At 35.4% G+C, this 22,721-nt stretch overlaps 1 protein-coding gene across 2 annotated transcripts in view; it reads right to left on the bottom strand.

The window, feature by feature from the left end:
- Window positions 1-22,721, bottom strand: part of LOC150107467 (potassium voltage-gated channel protein Shaw-like) — a 105,065-nt gene that overhangs the window by 10,426 nt on the left and 71,918 nt on the right. The window contains exon 4 of one of the 2 annotated variants that reach the window (XM_090391316.1): window positions 6,670-6,882. In XM_090391316.1, coding sequence (XP_090247442.1) covers window positions 6,670-6,882 — 213 coding nt within the window. The remainder of the gene's footprint in view (window positions 1-6,669; window positions 6,883-22,721) is intronic. The other variant, XM_090391317.1, reaches the window with a different exon arrangement.

The raw sequence follows: 22,721 nt of genomic DNA, 5'->3' as shown, positions 1-22,721 counted from the left end.
ATAAAATATAATATTTTCTGAAGAAAATATTTCAGAAAATTAGTCATATAAGATTCAAATATAATCGAATGAAGAAAATTTTGCTCATGATTTGAAGGCATAGAATCAACTTATGACTTCAACTTCAACTTTACTGACTCCAATGGTGAAGCAAGATGCTTTATATATTCCCGCTGTCTGAGATGTATACAGTGAAGGAAAAAGTTTATGAGCAATATGCTTGCCCTGAGAGGGCAAGGGATTATAGTTCTTCTTTCACTACGCGTTGTTTCCGCTTCCTCTTCAGGGTCCGCGTGTTACTTAGATGCGACTTCTTGTTGGTACCACTCCCAACCGACCTGTCGCCTAGTCTGCCGCTTGGGGGGGGGATATATTTTTGGCTGTAGAGGCGTATGTTCACGGGGCCGATTTGCCTGCTTGCGGGATGAAAAACGCCAGATAAACTGACGGAAAAAACCCTACTGCCCGCGACCAAGACCGGCTAACTTGGCTATGGCAGATCCTCAAATTCCTCACGTCTTCGACGGGAATCGAACCTGGACACTCCTTCCCCAGTCATATGGTTGCGTAGCGCAAAGCCACTAGACTAACCGCGCAGACCGGCAAGGGGATTATAGATTTTCTTGAAATTAGGATGGCTTCTTTAGGCCTTTTGTGTTTGTAGAGATCCGTTTCATCATAGTCAGCAGCTTGTTGCACCAGTAGATTGGGAGATGTGTAGGCGTTTTTAGGAAATACTTTGCTGCAAGAGACTGAAGGCATGTAGATATAAGGGATGTCGGTGTCCGATGAAGTTGAACATCTCTGACAAACCATGGGGAGTTCAGAATCATACGTAGGCACTTGTTTTTCACTCGCTACAGTTTGAGGATATTAGTATCGGGGGTATGGCTCCATGGTAGCGAAGCATATGCGATTATAGGGCGAATCATCAGTTTGTAGAGGAGATCGGCTAACTTGACTATGGCAGATCCTCAAATTCCTCACGTCTTCGACGGGAATCGAACCTGAACACTCCTTCCCCAGTCATATGGTAGAGGAGCAGTTTGATTCTGGTGTGTAATTCTTGTGTGTAATTAATTTACTTAAAATTCTGTTAATTAGGGGATAGAGCAGGACAATGGCTTTTGATGCCTTTGCACACGAGTCCTTGATGTGGTGGTTGAAGGTAATCTATTGTCCAGCAGTACACCAAGGTATCTGACTTCTGTTTTCCAAGGAATTTTGGTGTTAAACAGGAAGATGTCCCCTGTAGGAGATACTGTTCTTCTGAAGAAGAGCACGGCTATGATCTTCAAGGGGTTTACTTGCAATCTCCAATTGGATAAACATTTTTCTAATATTTGTAGGATTTCTTGGAGTTTTTTGTTGACTAGGTGTGGGTGAAGAGATCTGGTTAGTATCGCTGTGTCATCAGCGTAGAGGGGTCAAGATAGATGACACTGGGTTGTGTGGAATATTTGTCATAAATATCGAGAACAGAATTGGGACCAGTAAAGATCCTTGAGGGCAACTTATGACTGAACGCAAATACAGTATAAATTCCTTTTATATTTTGACAACCAGGAAGTACATACGCTTTATTTATTCATCAAGACTGACCACCTCGTCAGTATCTTAATCTGCTTAATGCAAAGTAGGAATAGGTCCTAGTCATTCTTAATCCTCTTATCTAATACATAAACTAAACGTCTTAACTTCTTTAATGTGACACTTTATGGAAAAATTTTAAGTGTGTGTGTGTGTGTGTGTAATTTAATACTATATGATTTTTGCTAGAGTTTCGGCTCGAGTAGCATGTTAAATATCACCTATTTTGTTCTCTTGAAAGTCGATTTACATATTTGTAGTGAAACTTTGCGTCCTGTAAGCCGAATGCGCCTTATAAACCAGTGCATCTTGTACACTGATGTCTTTTTTATGTATCTGCAGTTACGGTGCGTCATCGTTTGTCGGTAATGAGTGATCAGTTTGAACAGCTACGCCGTCGTTAACGGTCAAACATTTAAACTAGTAATCAATACATTATTATATTTATTTTTTTGATTAAGTACGCAAAAACAGTATGGCAGTAGGGCAGCACAGTGGCAGTTTGGGTTTCCGCTTACAGAAAAAATGGCACAAACTTGGAAGAAACAACAGCAGCAATTCATAAAAGTAAATTCTAAAAAACATAATCTCCGCAGAAAAAAAAATAATGCAAAATTGGCCAGAAATTGAAAATGAATTATAAACTTGGATAACGGATCAAAGAAGATCGGGTTGCTGCGTATCTACAAAAATAATTATTCAATGAACAAAATTCGATTTTGCAGGTTCGCCATCATGGTCTTTAGATTTATGATAAGAAATGATTGATGCATGCGTGCAAAAACGAAAATATCAAGGCAAATAAACGGATAATACATGTATTAAAATTTAAAATAAGCAATTGATGCATAATTCGTGCGTCTTATATTGTAAAGAATATTTCATTTTCAAAAATTCGAAATGAAAAATGTGATGCGTCCAATACAAAGGTGCGTCTTATGAGGCGAAAAAATATGGTATTTTTAAAATTTCTGTTTGCTTATGTTTTCGAATAAAATAAGGATGAGAAAAAGATAGTCTCTTTGCAAGCATAATATACTTATTGTAGTTATAAAATTCAAATAAGATAAAATGATAACCGAATTACAAAATATTAATACAGTACAAACGAAATAAACAGGCTTTTACTGTTAAAGTAATCAGTAAAATGTAAATATAATTAATTTAACATGTTTGAAGTAACGATATCGCTCTATAACAATAAAGTTGTTCCTGTGTCGTTCCTATAGTCAAAATAGGTGCTGTTTGCATATCCCACCGACAGCATATGGCAGAGTGGTCCACTGTGATTAGTTGGAATTACCAGGCGAAGCACTAAGACTGTGACAACACTGCACTCAAAGGTTAATTAACAGAAGCTATAGAATACAAATGGTAAAAAAACAAAAAAAGAAGAGATATAAAAATAAAAGGAATCAAAAGAATATGAATAAAAAGGATATAAAATTAAAGGAATGAAAATGTAAAGGCTGCAGAATAAATGCGTTCACCGCGGAAGTTATTGGAACTGACTTCATAGCTACTACAGATATGCTCTTTCTACTATTCCAAGATATTTGGGGAAAAGAGAGGTTTCATAAAAACTGGAATAACTGTAAAAATACTAAAGAAATTGCAATAGGAGGGGGAAGCATAAACTTGTTATCTTTGATTAGCAAAAATATTTTGAATGGATGTCCTTTCAAGAATCTTGAATAACTTAACTGAAGGCATGAGAAGACAATCGTGTGATTTTAAATCAGTAGATCTTGTATTGACCGTATTAATACCTTAAGACTAAAAATTTGCCGATCTTGGTTGGCCAAGTAGTGTATCTGGTCTCTAACTAACCGATTGCGTGTTCGAATTCTTCGTGGGCACGGATGTTTATGACTATCTTTAGGTGGGAGATAAATTTCATCGCTCGGAATGACCACCAAACTGCTTATCGGGCATTTATTTATTTTCTAACATCGCATTGAAATAGCGCTACATACTATGGTCCCACATGTAGGACCAGAAGAGGCCTAGGCCCCAACAATATCTTGTGTTGTCCAACTCCGGACCTGGGAATTCTAAAAGTCATTGTCTGGTAAGCCCACTAGACTGCCAGTGTGCCTTTCAAGGCACGCAAAGCGAGTATCTTGAAATCAGCACGCCCGAGAGAGAGAGAGAGAGAGAGAGAGAGAGAGAGAGAGAGAGAGAGAGAGTCCAAAGCTTGATAAATCCATATAAATCTGCTGACACCATACATCTTTAAAAGATACAGTTGCAGAGGTAAATTTTGGTACTATGTGATGTTTTTCCCTGAAGTAGCCGTACCAAGTCTTGGTTTTCAGCATAATAAGCAACTTTCTCACGATGGAGGGTAGTGAGTAGTCGCCCATCATCTACATCTTGTACGTCAATATTGACTAACTTTTCTCGTCTCTTTGCTACAAGGTCAGGCTTCCTTAATCCAATGTTAGTCCTACAGTGGGGTTCTACTGCTATTACCCAAACTATTCTGCTGTTCTTCAACCTATTCTCTACAAATCTCTCACTATTGCAGTGTCTTCTGAGATATGTTCCAAGTGTGAGATAACCACATTGAGCAACATGAGGCTAAGTTTCTATACTCTGACAGTCTGCTCCGCAGTTCTTGTCATCACTACTTTCCCGAGTTATACGAGCTAAAGTCGACAGAGCGAGCATCGATTCTTGTCCTAATTAAATGTACATATTTAAAACCAGGCAGGAAGTGAGTTCCATCTTTGATCCATTGATGCTGAGAGGGAAAACGTGCTTAGATTCTTTTAATACAGCTCCATCAACTGAATGGTGTAACATTAAAGCCATTTCCTTTGTTCAGCCAAGGCTGTCGTAATCGATGTCCTTCCATCAAGCACCCATCCAGAGGTAAGTCAATAATCATCCTCCTGAAGGGGCTTGAAAAAGTTCCATGCTTGGTTTCTACAGCAGGGTTTCTGGACTATGTAAAAAATTAATAAAAAAATTGAAAAATCTTTAGCCCGCCCCACGCTACCGGCCAAGATGTTTATAGACGTCAAGGTTATCATGGATGCAAAGTGCATATTAAAATTGTAATACCATTGATATCAAATTGAAATATATGATGGATACGAAGCATATTTGATCCATAATGAGCGGTAAGGGGGGTAATGTACTTTATTCTTACAACAAAAAAAAAAAAGCTTTAGTTGGTGGAAATATTGAACATTGTAGTGAGTTTAATTTTCCTTTATTTCGACATTGATTTCTGGAGACTGTGTGTAGATTGCATTCCAGAATAAAGATCTGCCACAGAAAATAATAAACCTTATAAAGCAAGGTTATAATAAATTCTAGTTGCTGGTAGGTGTTTTTGAATGACGGATAATAGTTGGTATAACCTTTCCAAACCATCTAGCGTAAAAGGATGTTTAATATTTTTGTTATTATTCGTACTTATACTTGTGCATACTCATATTATTATTTACACTTGTATGTTGAAGAACAGACTGTGAAATGAGATACCAGAGAAATAACACGAGCATACCTAATATCCTGGGTTATTTAGTCTATGCATATCCTCAAGCTCCCAGACACGTAAATATCGAAAATAAACTAAAGCGCATTAGAGGACCATTAATTGAAATTGGTTTAAAAATAAATACAAACAAAACGAAAATAAAAATGACAATCAATGATAAAGACAATGTATTGAGTATAATTGAAAATGAAAAAAAAAAAAATCGGATCTGTTTCACATTTTACTTATCTCCATATTTCTTCTGCAGATGGAGGAACAGCAAGAGATGTTGATATCAATATTCAAAAGTGGGTACATATTCCAAACTTAGTAGATTATGGAAAATTAAAAATAATGCTTGTATCTTATCAGTTCTGTCATATGGATGTGAAACGTGGTTGATTGCAAAATGAAGATATGAAGAAAGTTACAAACATACATGAACCGATCTTTGCAGAGTATGTTTAGAATAAGATGATTCCCAAATTATTAGTAATTAAGACCTCCTGAAAAAAAAATAAACTAACAAAACGTTAAACTGAAATTCTAGAAAAAAAAAGGAAAATTTAGGTGTACTGGACTTATGCACACAATAATATATCATCTGTCATGATCTTTTTTAAGAAAAAATCTTTCATACAGTCTTGGAATAGAACCTACAAAAGAAGAGAAAGCCATGCCGTTCTAAATATACGGACGCAATCGACTTTAACAGAATACAAGAAATGTTTGACTGAACTATCATTAATAGAAAGGTTAAGGAACCGATGAAGAATATTTATAGCTTTCGGTGTTCTTGATGGAATATGAGGGGGAAAAAAGGAGAACAAGATCGAAGTCTTTTTATCTTCCCAAAAATCAGGGTTTTCTTCATTTTACAAAGCAGATAAACCTGCCAAGCGAACGCACATAACTGACAGATATAATATTCTCGCCTTATAATCTTAGTACTTCGTCTGGAAATTCCAAATGATCACTAATTTCTCAAAATGGAAAGACACACAGATACTTCTGCCATATGCTTCCTGTGATCTGAAAACAGAATCTAGTGTTGCTATGGAAATATGGAAGGATAAGATAAGAGCACGTATGCTTTAGTTAATCAAATAAAACTCTTCACTGTTGTAGAGCGACAAAAGTTCTTTAAATGTGTTGTTAACATTAATTATGTTCACATTCTGGTTAAAGTGTATTTTATTTCCTTTCTACTGTATTAATATTTCATATTACAGTTTGATTTTAGTTTAAGCAATAATATATGAATTTTAAAACTATACGATAAGTATTTTTTTTTTGACAAGAAAATATGTTTTTCTTTTCATCCTTATTTTTATCTAAGCACAAACAAACAGAAACTTGAAGAGAAATATCATCAAATAATTAACATATATAAAAAAATAAGGCATCAAAAATATACAAATGATAAATTTATAAATTGAAATATACTATAAATAAACGGCTGAAAATGAAATCATTGAATGAAGCGTGCGTGCGTGCGTGTGTGTGTGTGTGTGTGTGTGTATGTGTGTGTTGTACATCACTTTATAGTTGAGCGTAACAAAAAACAAACATGAAAAACTGGAACAAACCAGTGGTTTTTACTGTTTGGTTGGAAGATCCTCCAGGATCAGCAGAAGCTGGGGACACGGAGGAGCCTAGATCTATTAGTCTGGCAGCTTTTTCTATTGCACTTTGCCGTCTGCTTTTTGGAGGAGGTAGTGCTGGGGCAGGGGGTGCAGTGTTCTCTTCTTTATTCTCAGAATGATTTTGCATGAGCATTGGCAAAGATTCTTCTTTATTACCTGTTAAATTGAACAAATAAATATTTGTGTCAAACCAGATGATAAGCAGATATTAATTTTTCAATACATAGCTTACTATTTATGTTTATTAATTTACAGTCTTTTTATTATCGTCTGATTTCTTTGAATCCATGTGTAGTACGTGGTAACAATACACATAACATTATGTTTGACATGTAAAGTTTAACTTGTGCATCATATATACATCATAATACGTCATATTCTACGCAATGCTCTGAAAATAATCAGACATATCCTACTTGATACATTAGACTAAACACAGATAAGTAGGAACAGGTATAATATATAGATATTCAGAATGGAATTACAACACTACACCCATTCCGAACTTACAGAAGTTTGCAGTTGTTTCAATGCTTGAATTTCTGAGGGACATTCAAATATTCTCAGAATTATCAAATGGGAATGATTTCAAATGCTGGACGGTGATAAGGCATGGGGAACATTTACTGATAGGAAAGTTTGTTCCCTGAAAGGACTTTAACATCATTATTATTATCGTAATAATTATCATTCGCCTCCGCAAACAGCCGAGAAATTTAAACATTCAGTAAATCGGTTGTAGCAAGTATTACGCTTTCCTTAATCCGAATCACTGCCCATTGAATTTTCATCTGTATCATTTATCTTTCTATATTTCTCAGATTTAATCTCTCCATTAAAATACTTTACTTTTCCTTATGTCTTTACCCAACTAGCCCGTAATATTATCTATTATCACTACTTCCTTCACCATGATAACACTCTCATCGTCAACCGTAAGGACTTTATGCTTATTAAAAACCACTTATCCCTAACTTCTCCCCTTCCCAACAGAACTTCATTGTATTATCGATGTCATAATTTAAATCTTCTCTAATTAGAGAAGCTTTAAATTGTGAGCTGTCCCCTCTTTCTTTCCCTAGTCTTCTGTCACCATTATAATTATTATTATGTTTTGATTTCAAAAAGAACTGCCTCGTTAAGCCATGATTAAGAAATTCTCAGAATATGAGGCTTAACTTCTCCAGTTATTCGTTTATACCATAAGCGCATGCTGCATTAGCATACAAGAACGAGATATCATTCAAAGTATACTTTGAATGATATTCCGTATTTCCGTTAATAAGAACGAGTATGCTATTTTTATTTGGAAACCGTTCACCGTTATTCCTCTTACTGTAAGAAAGAAAATTTAAAAAAATGAAAGGAAAGATAACCCATATCCTCCAGTCTTCTAGTAGCATTGGGAGAGGAGAAGCAAAAAAGGGGAAAAGAAAAAATAAAAGTAGGGTAGGACCAGTCTATAGGTATATAAGACCAAATCCAGTATTGAGTACCTCGGGTTCGCTACGTCTGTACGCACTAAGAGTGAGCATCTCAATCAACCTAAGGCAGATGAGAATGATGATGATGATGATGATGATGATTGTGATAATGCGTTTGTGCAAGCAAAGGTTAGAGGTATAAGTCATTCCAAGAGGAGAAATTCGGCCTCTTGCCCAGAGATATGAATATTATCAAAAGGAAGTGGAGAAATGAAGTAAGTTCTTTTGTTCGAAAAAGGCAGGACTGTGTCCTGTTGTATTTCTCACATTTGGATTTGTAGCATTAAAATTCACAAAATATTCCTCATTGGAAGATGGCAAAGAGATCAATGATGTTTAAACATTCCGAATATATTAGTAATTGGAATCTTTGAGCACTACAAGGCTTACCAAATGAAGGCGAATGGAGTTTAGTCCATTCGTTCAGAGGAGTTCAGAGAAACTATGGATAGGATTTGAGATCAGTCACATAAAGATACCGTTTATGTATATGAGAAAAAACGTGGGAAAAAGTACAAAATACTTGGCTATTCTGGAAATAGTGTGAAAATATAAAGCTCGGGTGGCCGAAATGTGTTTTTGCCGTGAAAGGCTGGTGGTGAAAGTCAGCCTAAGAAAAGAAATCTAGTCTTGTTTGGAGATTTTAATATTATTAATAGAAATAGGAAGTGAATGGCATCTTTCTTGAGGGAAATAAGAGAAAACTGCATTTTTGGAGCATTGAACCTCACAAGTTTATCTTCGGCTCACTGAAGAATAGCAAGGAGATCAGAGTTTAAAGCGTTGGTTATGAACGATATTGATAATTTCAAATGATTCTGCACTACAAGGTTTATCAAACGAAGAAAAGAATGAAATGTACTGTCATCTATTATCAGTAAATCTATGAATAGGATTCGAGATTAGTGATGAGAACTGAGAAGGGCACTTATGTACATAGGAACAGAGTCGATGAAAGTAGTATAGAACTCTGGGATACTCTGACATAAGTAGGAAATATGAAGAGAAGCGATCAAATATGACCCGTAGCAATTAGGCAGAAGGCAATGTGGTGACCAGTTTACAAAGAGAAGAAGGCAATCCATAATATGATAATTTGTTAAACAGGCCTCTCTGTGCCAGAACTGATGAAATGCTCTGGAAATGTCAAGTGACCGGAGTTTATTTCAAACTTTTTCATGCTTTGTGTCCAAATGATAATGTTAGGAGATTTGCTGAATCCATATTGGCAGTTAATAAATAGTTGTTGGGTCTCCTAGTGGTGAAAGTGATGATAATCGTAATTAATTTATAGATAACTGAAGTGATGGTAATCAGATGATATCCTGAAGGAAATTTTGAGAATTTCCTGCCAAAATTATTTTCAATGCTGTTATTAAATATCAAACGAAAATTGTACGTCACTTTAAATGAGAAATATTATCAAAGTTAAAGGGCAGTTTCTTGAATATTAGAATATATTTAAAGATATTTATACTTTTATATTATTTACATGAAATTGTAGATTTTCCATTTCTTCTTCTTCTTCGTTTTCTCTATCTTAATCTTCACTGCCTTCTTCCTCTCCTTCTTGTAACAACCTAGAAACTCTTCAATGTTCAGAGTTGTTGCTCTCATAAATTGTCCTTCTTGGAGAAACACTTTTCTTTCTTGATAATTATCGAATACTGGAAATGTAGGATTCGGATGACACAAGAAATATTTTGAAAATATCCTCTACATTTTTAGCTCTTGAACACTTCCTAGAAATCCTTCTCTATATTTCTTAATGTCTTTATTTCTTGCTTCAGGTGCCTCTTTTGGCCATATGTCCATTGCATATAATGTTCTCAATTACACTTTGACCCATGAATAACTATCTTGTGTAAAGTAGTAGATATAAAGTAACATGGATTTTTTAGGTACAAACGTTTTAACCGTTTTAACACATGATTCCTAAATTTTGTTCTACTGGTGCCACTGGAGAGCACTTGGCATTAAACGTATAAACGTTTTATTAAATTTAGGACAATCCCAGCGATTTCTGATGACATTTCCGCCTTTTCGAAAAAAATAATTCATCAGTATTACCATCTTTACTGCACCCATAGCCGGATTTTGGTATATTAATGGGAAGCCTATCTTTTCTTTGAATTCTTATTTACTCCATATTTTATCTTGTCGCTATTGTTTTAAATCTGCCATTTATTAATGTTTAATTTTATAAGACAAATGGATTAGACATTCAAAAAATCTTATCCACCTACGCAAGGTTTGAAAGTACAAAAATTCATGTCAGTATCATTTCGTATCACCTAGGCTATATATTCAAGATTTGTAGTTGTTTCTAGATACATTTGTGAGAAGTTGCAGCTGTAATAGCATTGCAAAGTTTTACAGCTATCATGTTAAATAACATTCAATAATTTATAATAAGTGTTTTGCCATTTGCTAAAAGTTTTATTGGTACTACTTTTTTAATGTGATTGTCGATGTATTACTTCTCTAACTGTATAATCTGTGGTTTCGTGAAGATACATTAACCTACAATGTCTTGCGACGATGGGCGAGGATTTTGCCAAACAATCTTAATTTCTGCTGTATTGGGTTTATACACGACAATTGTACTAGTTAAAATGTCGGCATCAGAAAAACCTTAGTTCTGAAATTTTTGTTTCTCCTCAGACTGCCCTAAACTGTAATCAGTTCCCAATTTTTCAAAATTAAAATAGTTCTCATTATGCTCAAGAAGTTGTATACCTTCACTTTGTAGGTGAAGAATTTCATACTACAGCGAATTTTTATTTTGCTTTTATAATTTACAATGAAATTTTACTATAAGCAAACTTTTATAACAACATTCTTTTTCTACACATACGTAATATATTAAACATTTATAAAATAAGCATGTATGTAGACCAGTATTTAATGGTCTATATACATACGTCTCTAGTGTCCAAAACGCTAAGGACGAACTATATTTTTATCTGTATATGAAAAAATTTTCATGACTACAGCCAAATGTCAACATAAATTTATTACCAGCATAATAAAAAATTATATTACACAAAAATGTGTTATACATTTCTTACAAATTAAATTGCAATATGTTTTTGACAAAAGTTACAAATTTCCAAAGGACGTAGTTAAGGAATTAATGTACAGTGCTTACAGGAAAACTATGTGGAGAGACATTTCGATATGCAATATGTCCACCTCGAACTGCGATGCAGCTCACAACGTCGTACAGGATTTCTTGAGGCAAACTAGTACACTCCTTCTTCAGAACAAGGATAACGCCTTGTTTGTTTTCTGGAGGGGAATTTCAGGGCAGCAATCGTTTCCGTATTGCGTCCCAGACGTTCTATGGGATTGAGATCTGGGGAGCGTGCTAGCCACTCGATTCGATTAATATCCTCGATCTCCATAAGTATCTCCACTGAATGCGATGTGCTGTGGCAGTGTCATTCATAAAATGAATTTTTTGCCTGCAGCTCTAAGGAACAATCGAACATGACTTTGAAGAACTTCGTTGCGAGAATTTCAGCAGTCACAGGTGACACACCTGTGACTGGGTGTATCAATTAAGCATAATGCCTCACCACACCATGACCTTAACAGTGCGGTATCTGTCCCTTTCAAGAACATTCTTGAGATGGTAAGCAGCACGAACTTCACGCCAGATCTAGTGTCGTCTAGAATCGGAGGAAAGCCTAAAACAACTCTCATCTGCTATATAGTACATTAGTCCATTGATGTCTTGTCCAATTTTTATATCTACAACATCACTGAAAACGTGCTCTACGATAAGCTGGGGATAAAGGGACGCATCGAAGATGTCCTGCCACAATTTGTCCAGACATCCGCGTACCTGTGCTTGAATGGAGCCGACTTGCAAGTTGACCTGCCGTGGCGCGTCAATTACATTTTGTTGTTATAATGAAAAATCTGTCTTCATGCTCCGGGGAAGAGAGCGAAGGCGACCTCTTAGCAAACATCTGGGGTACATCCCATTGGTTTGAAATGCTGCCCAGAGTCTGGCTACAACTATGTAAGATTCCAAACTCTCTCTTTGGCAATATCAGTAATTCTGTGGCATTCTCAAGCTCTTCAATAATTCTTTCCCGGATGAAATCATCTAGATTTGTATTGCATGTCTCTTTGAGACATTACAAGACATCCAAGGTTGCAACTTTATTCCTTCACAAAAAGAGCTTCCTTCAAGCACAATTTGCTTAGCGCAGTCTTTTGCCTTTTATTCTGTTGATTGCTGCCACGTGTGATCCCTTTGCGCGCGATTCAAAAATTTGGATGTGTATCCCCCCCCCCCTTTTTTTTTACTCGAAAACTTCAGTTATCCAAATTGCTACAAACTGATTCGTCTGAAGTTTCGCTGTAATCTCCAGAAATAGTGTTCGTCCTTAGGTTTTGGAGAACAGTGTACTGTCTGAAAGGGTCTTCAACCTTTCAGACAGTGCGGGCCGCATTAAAAATTTCAGTGGAGCCCGCGGGCCACTAAGCTATACTGCCGTATTTAGAATTGTAAGATGCTTTCTAGATTCACAAAGAACTCTGCGCATTTGATACTTTACATAAAATCCTATAAAAATAAACAAACTCAGCTTTAAGAGCGTAGGTAGGAATCGGGTTCATGATAAGTAAATACAATCAATACTTGAAAAAAGATAATTTAATGAAGAAAACATTCATTTTTTACAATGTCAATGGGCAACTGGCAATGTTTTGCCTTGACCAGCTTTTCGATGTTGGCATCAATGTTGGAAGTCGCTATGCGCAGAGAATTATCAAGATGTTGGTCCGTTATCTGAGTTCTTGTCTTGGATTTCACATGCTTCATTCTGGAGAATAACTGCTCACATAAGTATGTGAGCAGTTCATCCTAACAAAGCGCACATCTTCAAAGCATGCCCACGAAGATTAGGGAATGCGTACTCAAAAATGTAGTCTTTGTAAAATGCAAGCAAGGGCACATTGAATAATTTTTCTCTCAAAAAGAGTTGTTTTGGAGTTCAAGCCGCTCTTTGTACTGAGCCTAGCATTTTGGCAACATTGACACTGAATGGCATTGAAAATAAATCTAAAGAAGACTGTTAGTAACGAAAATCACTAAATCTCTCTTCGAACTCACTTCGCGACATGGCTAATTTGGTAACGTATTCTTCAAGAGATGAACAGTTGGACTCAGCAAGAAGCTGAAAATGAGTTAAGTCTTTTTTTTGCGAGTTGTGCCTCCCAAAGTTTAAGCTTGGCCACAAAAGCTTTGATGTGATCAAACAGATGTGCACCAGTTGATCTTTGGATTGTAGCCGCGTATTTAGGTCATTCATATACCACGAGATGTCGGTCACAAAGGCAAAGTCTGTCATTCACTTCAGATCGTTGAATTTCGCAATCGGATTCCCCTTGGTTTTCACGAACTTCTGTATTTCTCTCCTTAAGTCAAAGACTCTTTTAAGAATCTTCCCTCCGCTCAACCAACGCACATCACTATAATAATCCACATCGCCGTGATCCTCTTCGCACCCTTGGGTCAAACACTCTTGGAATTGACGATGATTCAATCCTCTTGCCCTAATAATCTTGACGACAGTCGCAATAACTTTTATGACCTTCTCAAATCCAATAGTTTTCGCGCACAAATTCTCCTGGTGGATTAAACAGTGGTAATGGACGAAATATTTTCCTTCTAGTTCCGGTTCTTTCCGTAGCAGCGCAACAAACCCTTCGTTCCCTCCCACCATAATGGGGGGGGGCATCAGTTACCACCCCTTCGAGGTTGGTTAAGCTGAGGTCGAAACGCTGGAGCGTTTTCTTGGCGGCTTCAAGAATATCAGTGCCTTTCGTTGTTCCCTTCATAGGTACGAGCGCTAGGAGTTCTGCCACATTGAATTGTTGATCAATGCCACAGAAAAGACAGCCAGTTGTGTTGTATCCTTCAAATCTGTGCTCTCATCTAAAGCAAGTGAATATGACGTAAATTCGGGTGACCGTTTTTTTAAAGTTCCTTCAATGTCATTGGCGAGTTCTTCGTGCTACAGTTACCCCAGAAAAACTCGTTTTTTAAAACACTTCCTTTTATTTGGGCACAGAATAACCCCAACAGCGATGAGACACTCTTTCACAAACTCGCTGTCTAAGAAGGCTTTTGATTTTTTAGCAATTTTTTAAGCTATTACATAACTTACTTTGACGCACGATTCGCTATCTTCCCTCTGTCTTTTAAACGTATCCTGCTGGCATTTTAAATCAATTTGGAGACGGTTCACTTTGTCCACACGAAGCCGCTCTTGAAGGTGATCGAAATTGGATGCATGCTTTGTCTCATAGTGTCGTTTTATATTGTATTCTTTTGATACTGGCACTGACTCACAACAAATTAAACACACTGGCTTATCGTCGATCGGCACAAAAAAGTACAAATTGGTCCACTTTTCATTAAAAAACCGACAAGAATCACTTGATTTACGCTTTTTACTCGTAGACGCATAGTGATTGAAGGTGAACCCAAAAAATGATCCAAAATGGCTGTGTAACGGTTATTATCCACTAAATATGTCTCACACTAATGAAACAGGTCTGGCGTTATTAATCCACAATAGGCTATCGCTGACACGACGAACCTGCGTGCGCTTTTACACGAATATCACACTATTCACGACTGACTGTGGATGAGATCCTCGTGTATTTATATGAAATAACGAATTATCGAGAACATTCGAGATGTATCTGGAAGGCACTAGACATCGCAATCGAACGAACTACTGCTTCAGCCATCTACCTGCGATGTTAGTACTAGTACTTAAGTGCCGCTTGGCGCTGGTAGATGGCTGAAGAAGCATGTCTATTTAATATTTATTTTTATAGGATTTTATATAAGGAAAGTATCAAATGCACAGCATTCCTGTGAATCTGGAAAGCATCTCACAATTATAAATACCACCGTATAGCTTAGTGGCCCACGGGCTTCATTGAAATTATTTTTTATTTAATCGCATTTTAATGTTAAGTAGTTTTTTTTTTTTTTTCAAAATGGCCGGCGGGCCACGGCAAAGAGTTCGGCGGGTCACAGGTGGCCCGTGGGCCATGCGTTGAAGACCCCTGGTGTACAAGTTTTAGAACATAAGGCTATTGAACATAACCTTATGTTCTAAAATATGCATTTTGCTCGTAATAATAATTCCAGAATAGCGTAAAAAATAAATTCCGAGGAATCCGAACATTCAAAATGCTAAGAATTGCAAAGTCCTGTTTATTATTATTATTATTATTATTATTATTATTATTATTATTATTATTATTATTAATCTATTATTTATTTATTTATTTATTTTAATCTTCAACGAACAACTAGTTTCTATGACTGAATTATAATGCCAAGTAGACTATGTTATTTAAAAATATTTTCAGCCAGGTTTTCAAATATTATCAAGTAAACACAGTATTAATTGATAGAAAAGCACACGTAGTACAAACAACAACCTTCAGTTCAAGTAGGCAAAGGGAGGATATTTATCACATCTTTTCCAATATTTCCAAATTTCTAGAAATCTAAAAAATGCATACATCTACCTCCAGAAGTGTTGGACATTTCAAAAACGGTACTATGCACAAAAAAAAAAAAAAAAAATGACCACTCTATTGAACATACACTTCATAGTTTGGAAAATGAAAATGGTGACTGATCATAGGGTTATTCTTAAAAGTGCAACTTTGAATGACTCAGGTAATCTTTCTTGAATGGCAGGAGTTCAGGGCCGCTTCGAGTAGTTGTGCAAGTTGTTCACCGCACAAGGGCGGCTAATCCAAGGGACAGCATTTTGATTGATCATATGTATAATAAAATTTATTTTTATGTCACCATTTAAAGAATCCCAGAATTATATATAAAATGTCCGTATGATGTATCCAGCCTGTATTCATTTAGACATAGTACAGCCGTGGTTGCACGCTTCTGGTATTGTCATTGTGCTATTGTATCTTGCGTGATCTTACGTATATTTAAATTGACTGTTTTTCTAGAGAAGCCTGCGAATATAATCCTAAGGGTATGTGATATTTATTATATTGTAAAAGGATGTAGCATAGTGCTTAAGAAATTAATATGTTTAATATTGATTTCAAATATTGTTTATCAATTAATTAATTTATTTATTTATATATAACCCGACCCGTCATGAAAATTCATAAAAATTAATAATTATATTTACATTTTAAATATTGAATTGTAGATGTCAAAAAAAAGAAAATTATAAGAAAAAAAAAACTTTGTCCAGAGTCCAATACAGGAAAAGAAGAGCAAAGAATTTTCAAATCGAACAAAAATTGGATGGTTTCTTAGATAAATTCTTGAATGCATGAGCATCACATTTAGAAAAGAAAGGAAAGATTTAGTCTACTCATGTTGAACCCTTTTATGCGATATTAGACAGTACTCTATCATCTCTAATTGAAAGGTTTATGTTGTTAAGAGAGAATAATAAAATATTTAAAATCATCCATAATGTCAACGCATTGAAATAATGGAAGGAGGAAGAGATATCTTAAAATATTGCAAAGATTTACACTTGAAATTAAGCAACGATAAAAAACCAAATGATCGTGATATTGATGGCAACGTCCTTTTCGAGGAATTCGAAACTTAACAATGTTTAGTAAAAAAAAAGATCTATCTCGTCACGATTTGGTGAACTTCATATATGAGAACAATTTACATGATACGTTTCCGAATATTTCAGTTGTTTTAAGAATTAATCTAACACTACAAGTATCATTGGCTTCAGGGGAAAAAAGTTTCTCGAAACTCAAAATAATTAAAATTTATTTCCGATCAATCCTAACCCAAGAACATTTAACAGATTTGTTTATAATATCTATTGAAAATGATATTGTGGATAGTTTAGACTGGATAAATTAATTAAGAATTTTGTGGCATTAAAAGCACGAAGGGTATAAGTTTTGTGATTTTATAAGATAAGTGATGTCATTCATGATGTGATTATATTTATAAACTTATGTATTTATTATGTACATATGATCCAAAATTATTTTGTTATACATATAATTATATACTTTACGTTTCATATGTGACTTCCTTGTTTTGTTTTCTGTGATTACTCTTGTACTTATTACCATAATAAATATATATTATAATTATAAAAATGTTTCCGTTTTTAATTACTATCATTGACTTTCGGGGGGAGGTTAAAGTTTGCACAAAGGCAGCTCATATGCATTCGGAGGCCCTATGAGTTTTTATCCCTATGAGTTCCTTCATTATCCCTATGAGTTCCTTCATCGGGATAAAAATAGACATATAGATATATATTCTTTTCAATAAGCAATTACAAAATTGATTTTCACAAAAATAATTTTTTTTTAAATTTTGGCCAGGAAATTCCGAAAACTTTCCTCTATGCAATAGTTTGATTTATGACTTTTATCTCTTTTATGGAATATACCGAATTCTTGAATAGTATGAAATATAGAAAAGGCGGTGTTGATTGTTTGGGGTAATTCTTGGGTATAAATTTTAACCACAATTTTGGGAATACTATCAGAATCGGAAGATGTGTTGATATGCACGATATTAAAGATTTTCTTGATATCGTTCTAGCAAAAGAGGAGGCGAAGTGAGCTGTTCGTCCTACAGTGAAAAGGGATTTTCACCTTGGTCATCCAGGTAGGGGTTGGAGGAGAATGATGCCACGAGGTATTTATTGTTGTTACGCCAGTGACGTTTGGATATGAGAAAGGTGTAAACATGGAATGACAAATAGTTTTATTTATGTCACTTACTTGAGTTCCAGGCAAGCATACTCGGAAAACATTCTTATGATCTACCCCACATATATTAGTATTCCAAATATCGCTTATAGAATGGCCAGAGATTCTAATACCAAAACTTAAAGTTTTTTTTTGTTTGTTTGTTTCCGATTACTGAGTAAATGTATATTACATCTGTTATTTATGTCTTCTTCTGTCTACTTTCGTGTTTTTGCGAGATGAAAAATCCGATTTTCAGAGGATAAAACAAACCCTTCCACTTCTGTGTTAAACCCGCTAACTCAGTGGGTCCAATACAGAAGTGGAAAAGCACTCAACTCTTTGAGTAGAGAAATCTGTGTCTAATACACAGTCAAGCATGGGATCCTTCTTATTAGAATTTCTCTCCTCATCACATTCTCCAATCAAAATTCAGCTATTTTCAACGAATTATGACTAGAATTATCTATACCAAGATTTGTCGCTTCCATTCAAGAAACACTTATCATACTAAATCTCTCTCTCTCTCTTTCTCTCCTGAATTTATCAATTCGCTGAATAACTCAGTCACTGCATCGCTACCTACTCTCAAATAATTATCTTTAGTGAAACAATTTCCATATTTATGTGATCTACCATCAACTAATCCGATATCTAAATAAGCTTTCATCTCACTGCTTCCAGACATAACTGTTATACTATCTGTAATATTTGCTTTAATCTAGCTATTTCTAAGCGGTGTTTGCAAATAAACCTAATATTATCTTCACCGCTTGCCTCGCACTTTATACACCGCTTCATAGACGGAGTCTTGCTTCCCGAAAATTTCAGTTTTTCGAATTCATAACTTTGATTTTGATATTTGGTTCTTACATCGAGAAAAATAAAAATGACAGACTCTAATAAAATGCAATACTGTCTTATTCAACTGTTTACAAGCTAAACTTACTGTAATCTTTAACTTCTTTATGAAGTCGGTCAGTAAATTGTTATAAGATAATAATAAATCAATCAAAAATTATTAACCGCACTGTACTTTCACTTGTTTTCATTCCTTACCTTTTTGTGATGCTATGTATGTTTGGGAATTTTTTATTTTTATTTAAAAAAAAAGTGGATTGAAATTCATTTGAATACATATACATTTTATATTAAGAAGTGATTATTGTAACTACGTAAAGAGGATATAAAGAGAATACTGCTTTTTTTTTGGTCAAAGAAGGATGAGCTATTATAAAAGATACCATTTCATGTTCATATAGTTCATTCTACAGCCTCCACTTTCTGATACCAATAGATGCTGGGGGATTCCTGCAGTTTCAATGTCAAATAGAGTTGACTCTTATGTAAACTGGTATTTTCTAAACTCTCACACTACGCGTTCCATGCTGACGGAAATAGTTATGTACAGAAAACTGAAAAAACAGAGAGCCAAAAGGCTTCACTTTGGCGATGAAAAAATATTCAAATTAAGGGGATATTGAATCAACATTATTTCAAAGCCGAATACAGAAACTACAAGAGTTTCGTGCCGAATATAGAAACTATAAACGTTTCGGCGGATCCAAAAGTAAGCAAATCTTTGGTGACAGGGACAACTACATAGAAACTATAAAAGTTTCGGCGGATCCAAGCGTAAGCAAATCTTTCATGACAGGGGAAACTCGTAGTTGCCCCTATCATGAAAGATTTGCTTACGCTTGGATTCGCCGAAACTTTTATAGTTTCTATATTCGGCACGAAACTCTTGTAGTTTCTGTATTCGGCTTTGAAATAATGTTGGATTCAATACCCACTTAATTTGAATAGTTATGTACAGTTTTGTGTTAATGGCGATTTCACATATATGATTGTAGGGCTCATCTTATGTTTCTTTTGTTGGACTTATTTCAATTTTTTATAAATAAAAAGGTCCATAAAGAATATTAAAAAAATTTGGTGCAAAATATCAGCGCAAAAATTACTCATAAATGAATGCTATAAAATCGAATTTAGAAGTAATTAAAATAATGGATAAATGGGTTAATTCTTATGCTTATCTCACTTGTCCATTCCGAATGATGCGAATCAATTAAAGTTTACTTCTTCTCTTTTTAAGAACTAAAACTCTTCGTCTCTAACAAGTGAAAAGTCTAGCAGGTTAAAAAGCTGAAGAAGTTGTTACATGAATGCTGTGCAGTGAAATATTTATCAGCGGTATATTTAGTTAATTTTTAATACTTTTAACATGTATGATTATAGAATAGTGAACCGAATAGTCCCTAGAATTCGGCGAACAAATGGGGTGGGAGTGAAATACCTATGTAACATTATCAAGCAGGAGATATAACAAGATGATGTGAAAGGAATATCGTGAGAATGACGGAATTTAAGAAATACATAAAGCGCAGGATAGAAAAAGATACGAGTATTGTACGGAAAGCTAAGCCGAAATATGTAAAGAAATTGGCTTTGCAGGCTAAAGGCAATCCAAAAGAATTTTACTGTTATTTATGCTACAAGTAAAAGAAAAAAACATGAATATGAAAGAATAATGAATGCAGATGGTTTTATGCCAAAAACAGATGCAGTTGTTCAAATAGTGAGTACTCATTATTTGAGTACTCAAATAATGAGTACTCACTTCGCTACAATCTATTAACTAGGTGTACGATTAACTCGTATGTAACATGGCGCATGCCACCACTACATTGGGTGAAGAAATAGAGGTGCATTGAGAAAGAGGTTCCAGAGCTGTTGCATAATAATTCGACATTAGGGAGAAATAGGATATCAGCATGTATGCTAAAAGAAAGTTCAGTCAAACGGGCTAACCTCTTGCTATGTTTGTATAATTTAAGTCTTAGCTCAAGAAAGATGCCACAGGAATGGAAAGAAGATATGATGTGATGGTCATGGTCCTGATGAATAAGGGTAGTACAAAAGCTGATGCGTTTTAACTACCCACTTGGTATCTCTGGAGTGGTGGTGAGGATTTTAAAGAAGTTGATGAGAACTAGCATACAGAAATGGGTTGATAGAAAAGCCATACTTTGCAAAGAATAGCAGCTGTTTACTAAAGGGAGGTCTTGCCTAAGCAAGTTCCTTATATTTTATAATAATTTTAGGGCTACTGAGTCAGATAAAGGTAATGGATAAGGCATCTGAAGTGTCACACGAAAGGCTTTGCATAAGCTGCAGAATATGGGATCGGAAAATAAATTCATGATTTAGATAAAGTGGATGGTTGACGAACAGGTACTCAGTTGTAATCAGTGGTGTACCCCAGGGATCGGTATTTGGACCATAGTTGTTCAGTCTGTACATTAATGATGTTAGGAAGGATCTGACAGTACATATTCAATTGTCTGCTGATGGTAGTAGAATGGGATGCACTAGGAATCGTGAAGTGAGTGGTTGTTCATTTGAAGACGTCATTGTGTGTGACGTCATGAGTTTGGATGTTTGGAATTTCCCTGGGGGCATATGTGTCAGTGACGTCGGTTCTTGTGTTTTGGTTCGCATATGGAATTGTGGGTGATTTTAGAGATAATGATTCGTGTCGTGATTGGTGGGGCAGTTTGAACAATATTAAGATCAAGATGAGATAAGGAATCGTGACGTGAATGTTTGTTGTTATCAGATGAAAATAAGTGATGTCATTTGTTAGTTGTAAATAAGTGACGTTACTGTTTTGAATGGAAAGGAATATATATTAGTGGATAAGAAATCGTGTCGCGATTGGTGATGACATTTTTAACCACATCAAGATAAGATAAGGTATCGTGACGTGAATGTTTGTTATTATCAGATGAATATAAGTGACGTAATTTGTTAGTTGTAAATAAGTGATGTTATTGTTAGTTGTAAATAAGTGACGTTATTGTTTTGAATGGAAAAGGGAGATATATTAGTGGATAAGCATTCGTGTCGTGATTGGTGGGACACTATGAACCAAATAGGGATAGGGTGAAAGGAGAAGCGACGTCAATGTCCTGGATGTGTGTTGTTATGAGTTGTTGATAAATAAATGATTTGCGTATGGCATTATGGGTGATGGATAGTAATAAGATAAATTTTGGAATGTTTGGAATTCCGCTGCCCCTCCCCCCCGCTCTGTCAGGGACATCACGTTGTCTGTTAGGTTTGCGTATAGCATTGTGGGTGATATTTAGAGATAGGCAATCGTGACGTTATGTGTTTCGAAATTTCTGGGAAACATATGTCTCTCTGTGATATCACATGGAGTTTTGGTTTGCCTATGGAATTGTGGATGATGTTTTTCAGATAATGTATGTTGGAATTTTACCAGGGTGACACACATCCGTCATTGTCGTCATGTTTTGTCTTTGGTGGTCTATAGATGGCTGTACTAATTTAGAAAGTTTAAGAAAATTTAGAAAGAGAAACCCGAAGGATAGCCGGAATTTGCAAGAATAATTATGGAATTATGGAGATATTAGCAATAATCCTCCCCCATAAAGAAAATCCATGAAATGCTAATTAATTCCACAGAGGATCAAGGGCACAAGAGCGTTTCATAGATTGATCTCCAGTATATGGAAGAAAGAGTCTGTGTAGATTTTGCTGCACAAAAAAGGGTAAGGTAAAGGATTGCAAGACCTACGGTACTGTTACTTTAGTCTCCCATGAATGATTATTCTAAACAGATCTCGATGCTGAGATGCTTGAGAAACAACAGGTTTTAGAAAGGCAGATGATCTGTCTACCTGAGGAAGAGACCAGGTCCTTTACGTCACCTTCTGGTAA

The sequence above is a fragment of the Typopeltis vanoorti genome, chromosome 4 (genome assembly GCF_054136105.1).
Source record: "Typopeltis vanoorti isolate ZY-2024b chromosome 4, IOZ_Tvanoo_1.0, whole genome shotgun sequence".
In the NCBI taxonomy this organism is placed as follows: domain Eukaryota; kingdom Metazoa; phylum Arthropoda; class Arachnida; order Uropygi; family Thelyphonidae; genus Typopeltis; species Typopeltis vanoorti.
This window is presented reverse-complemented; position numbering and strand designations above follow the sequence as displayed.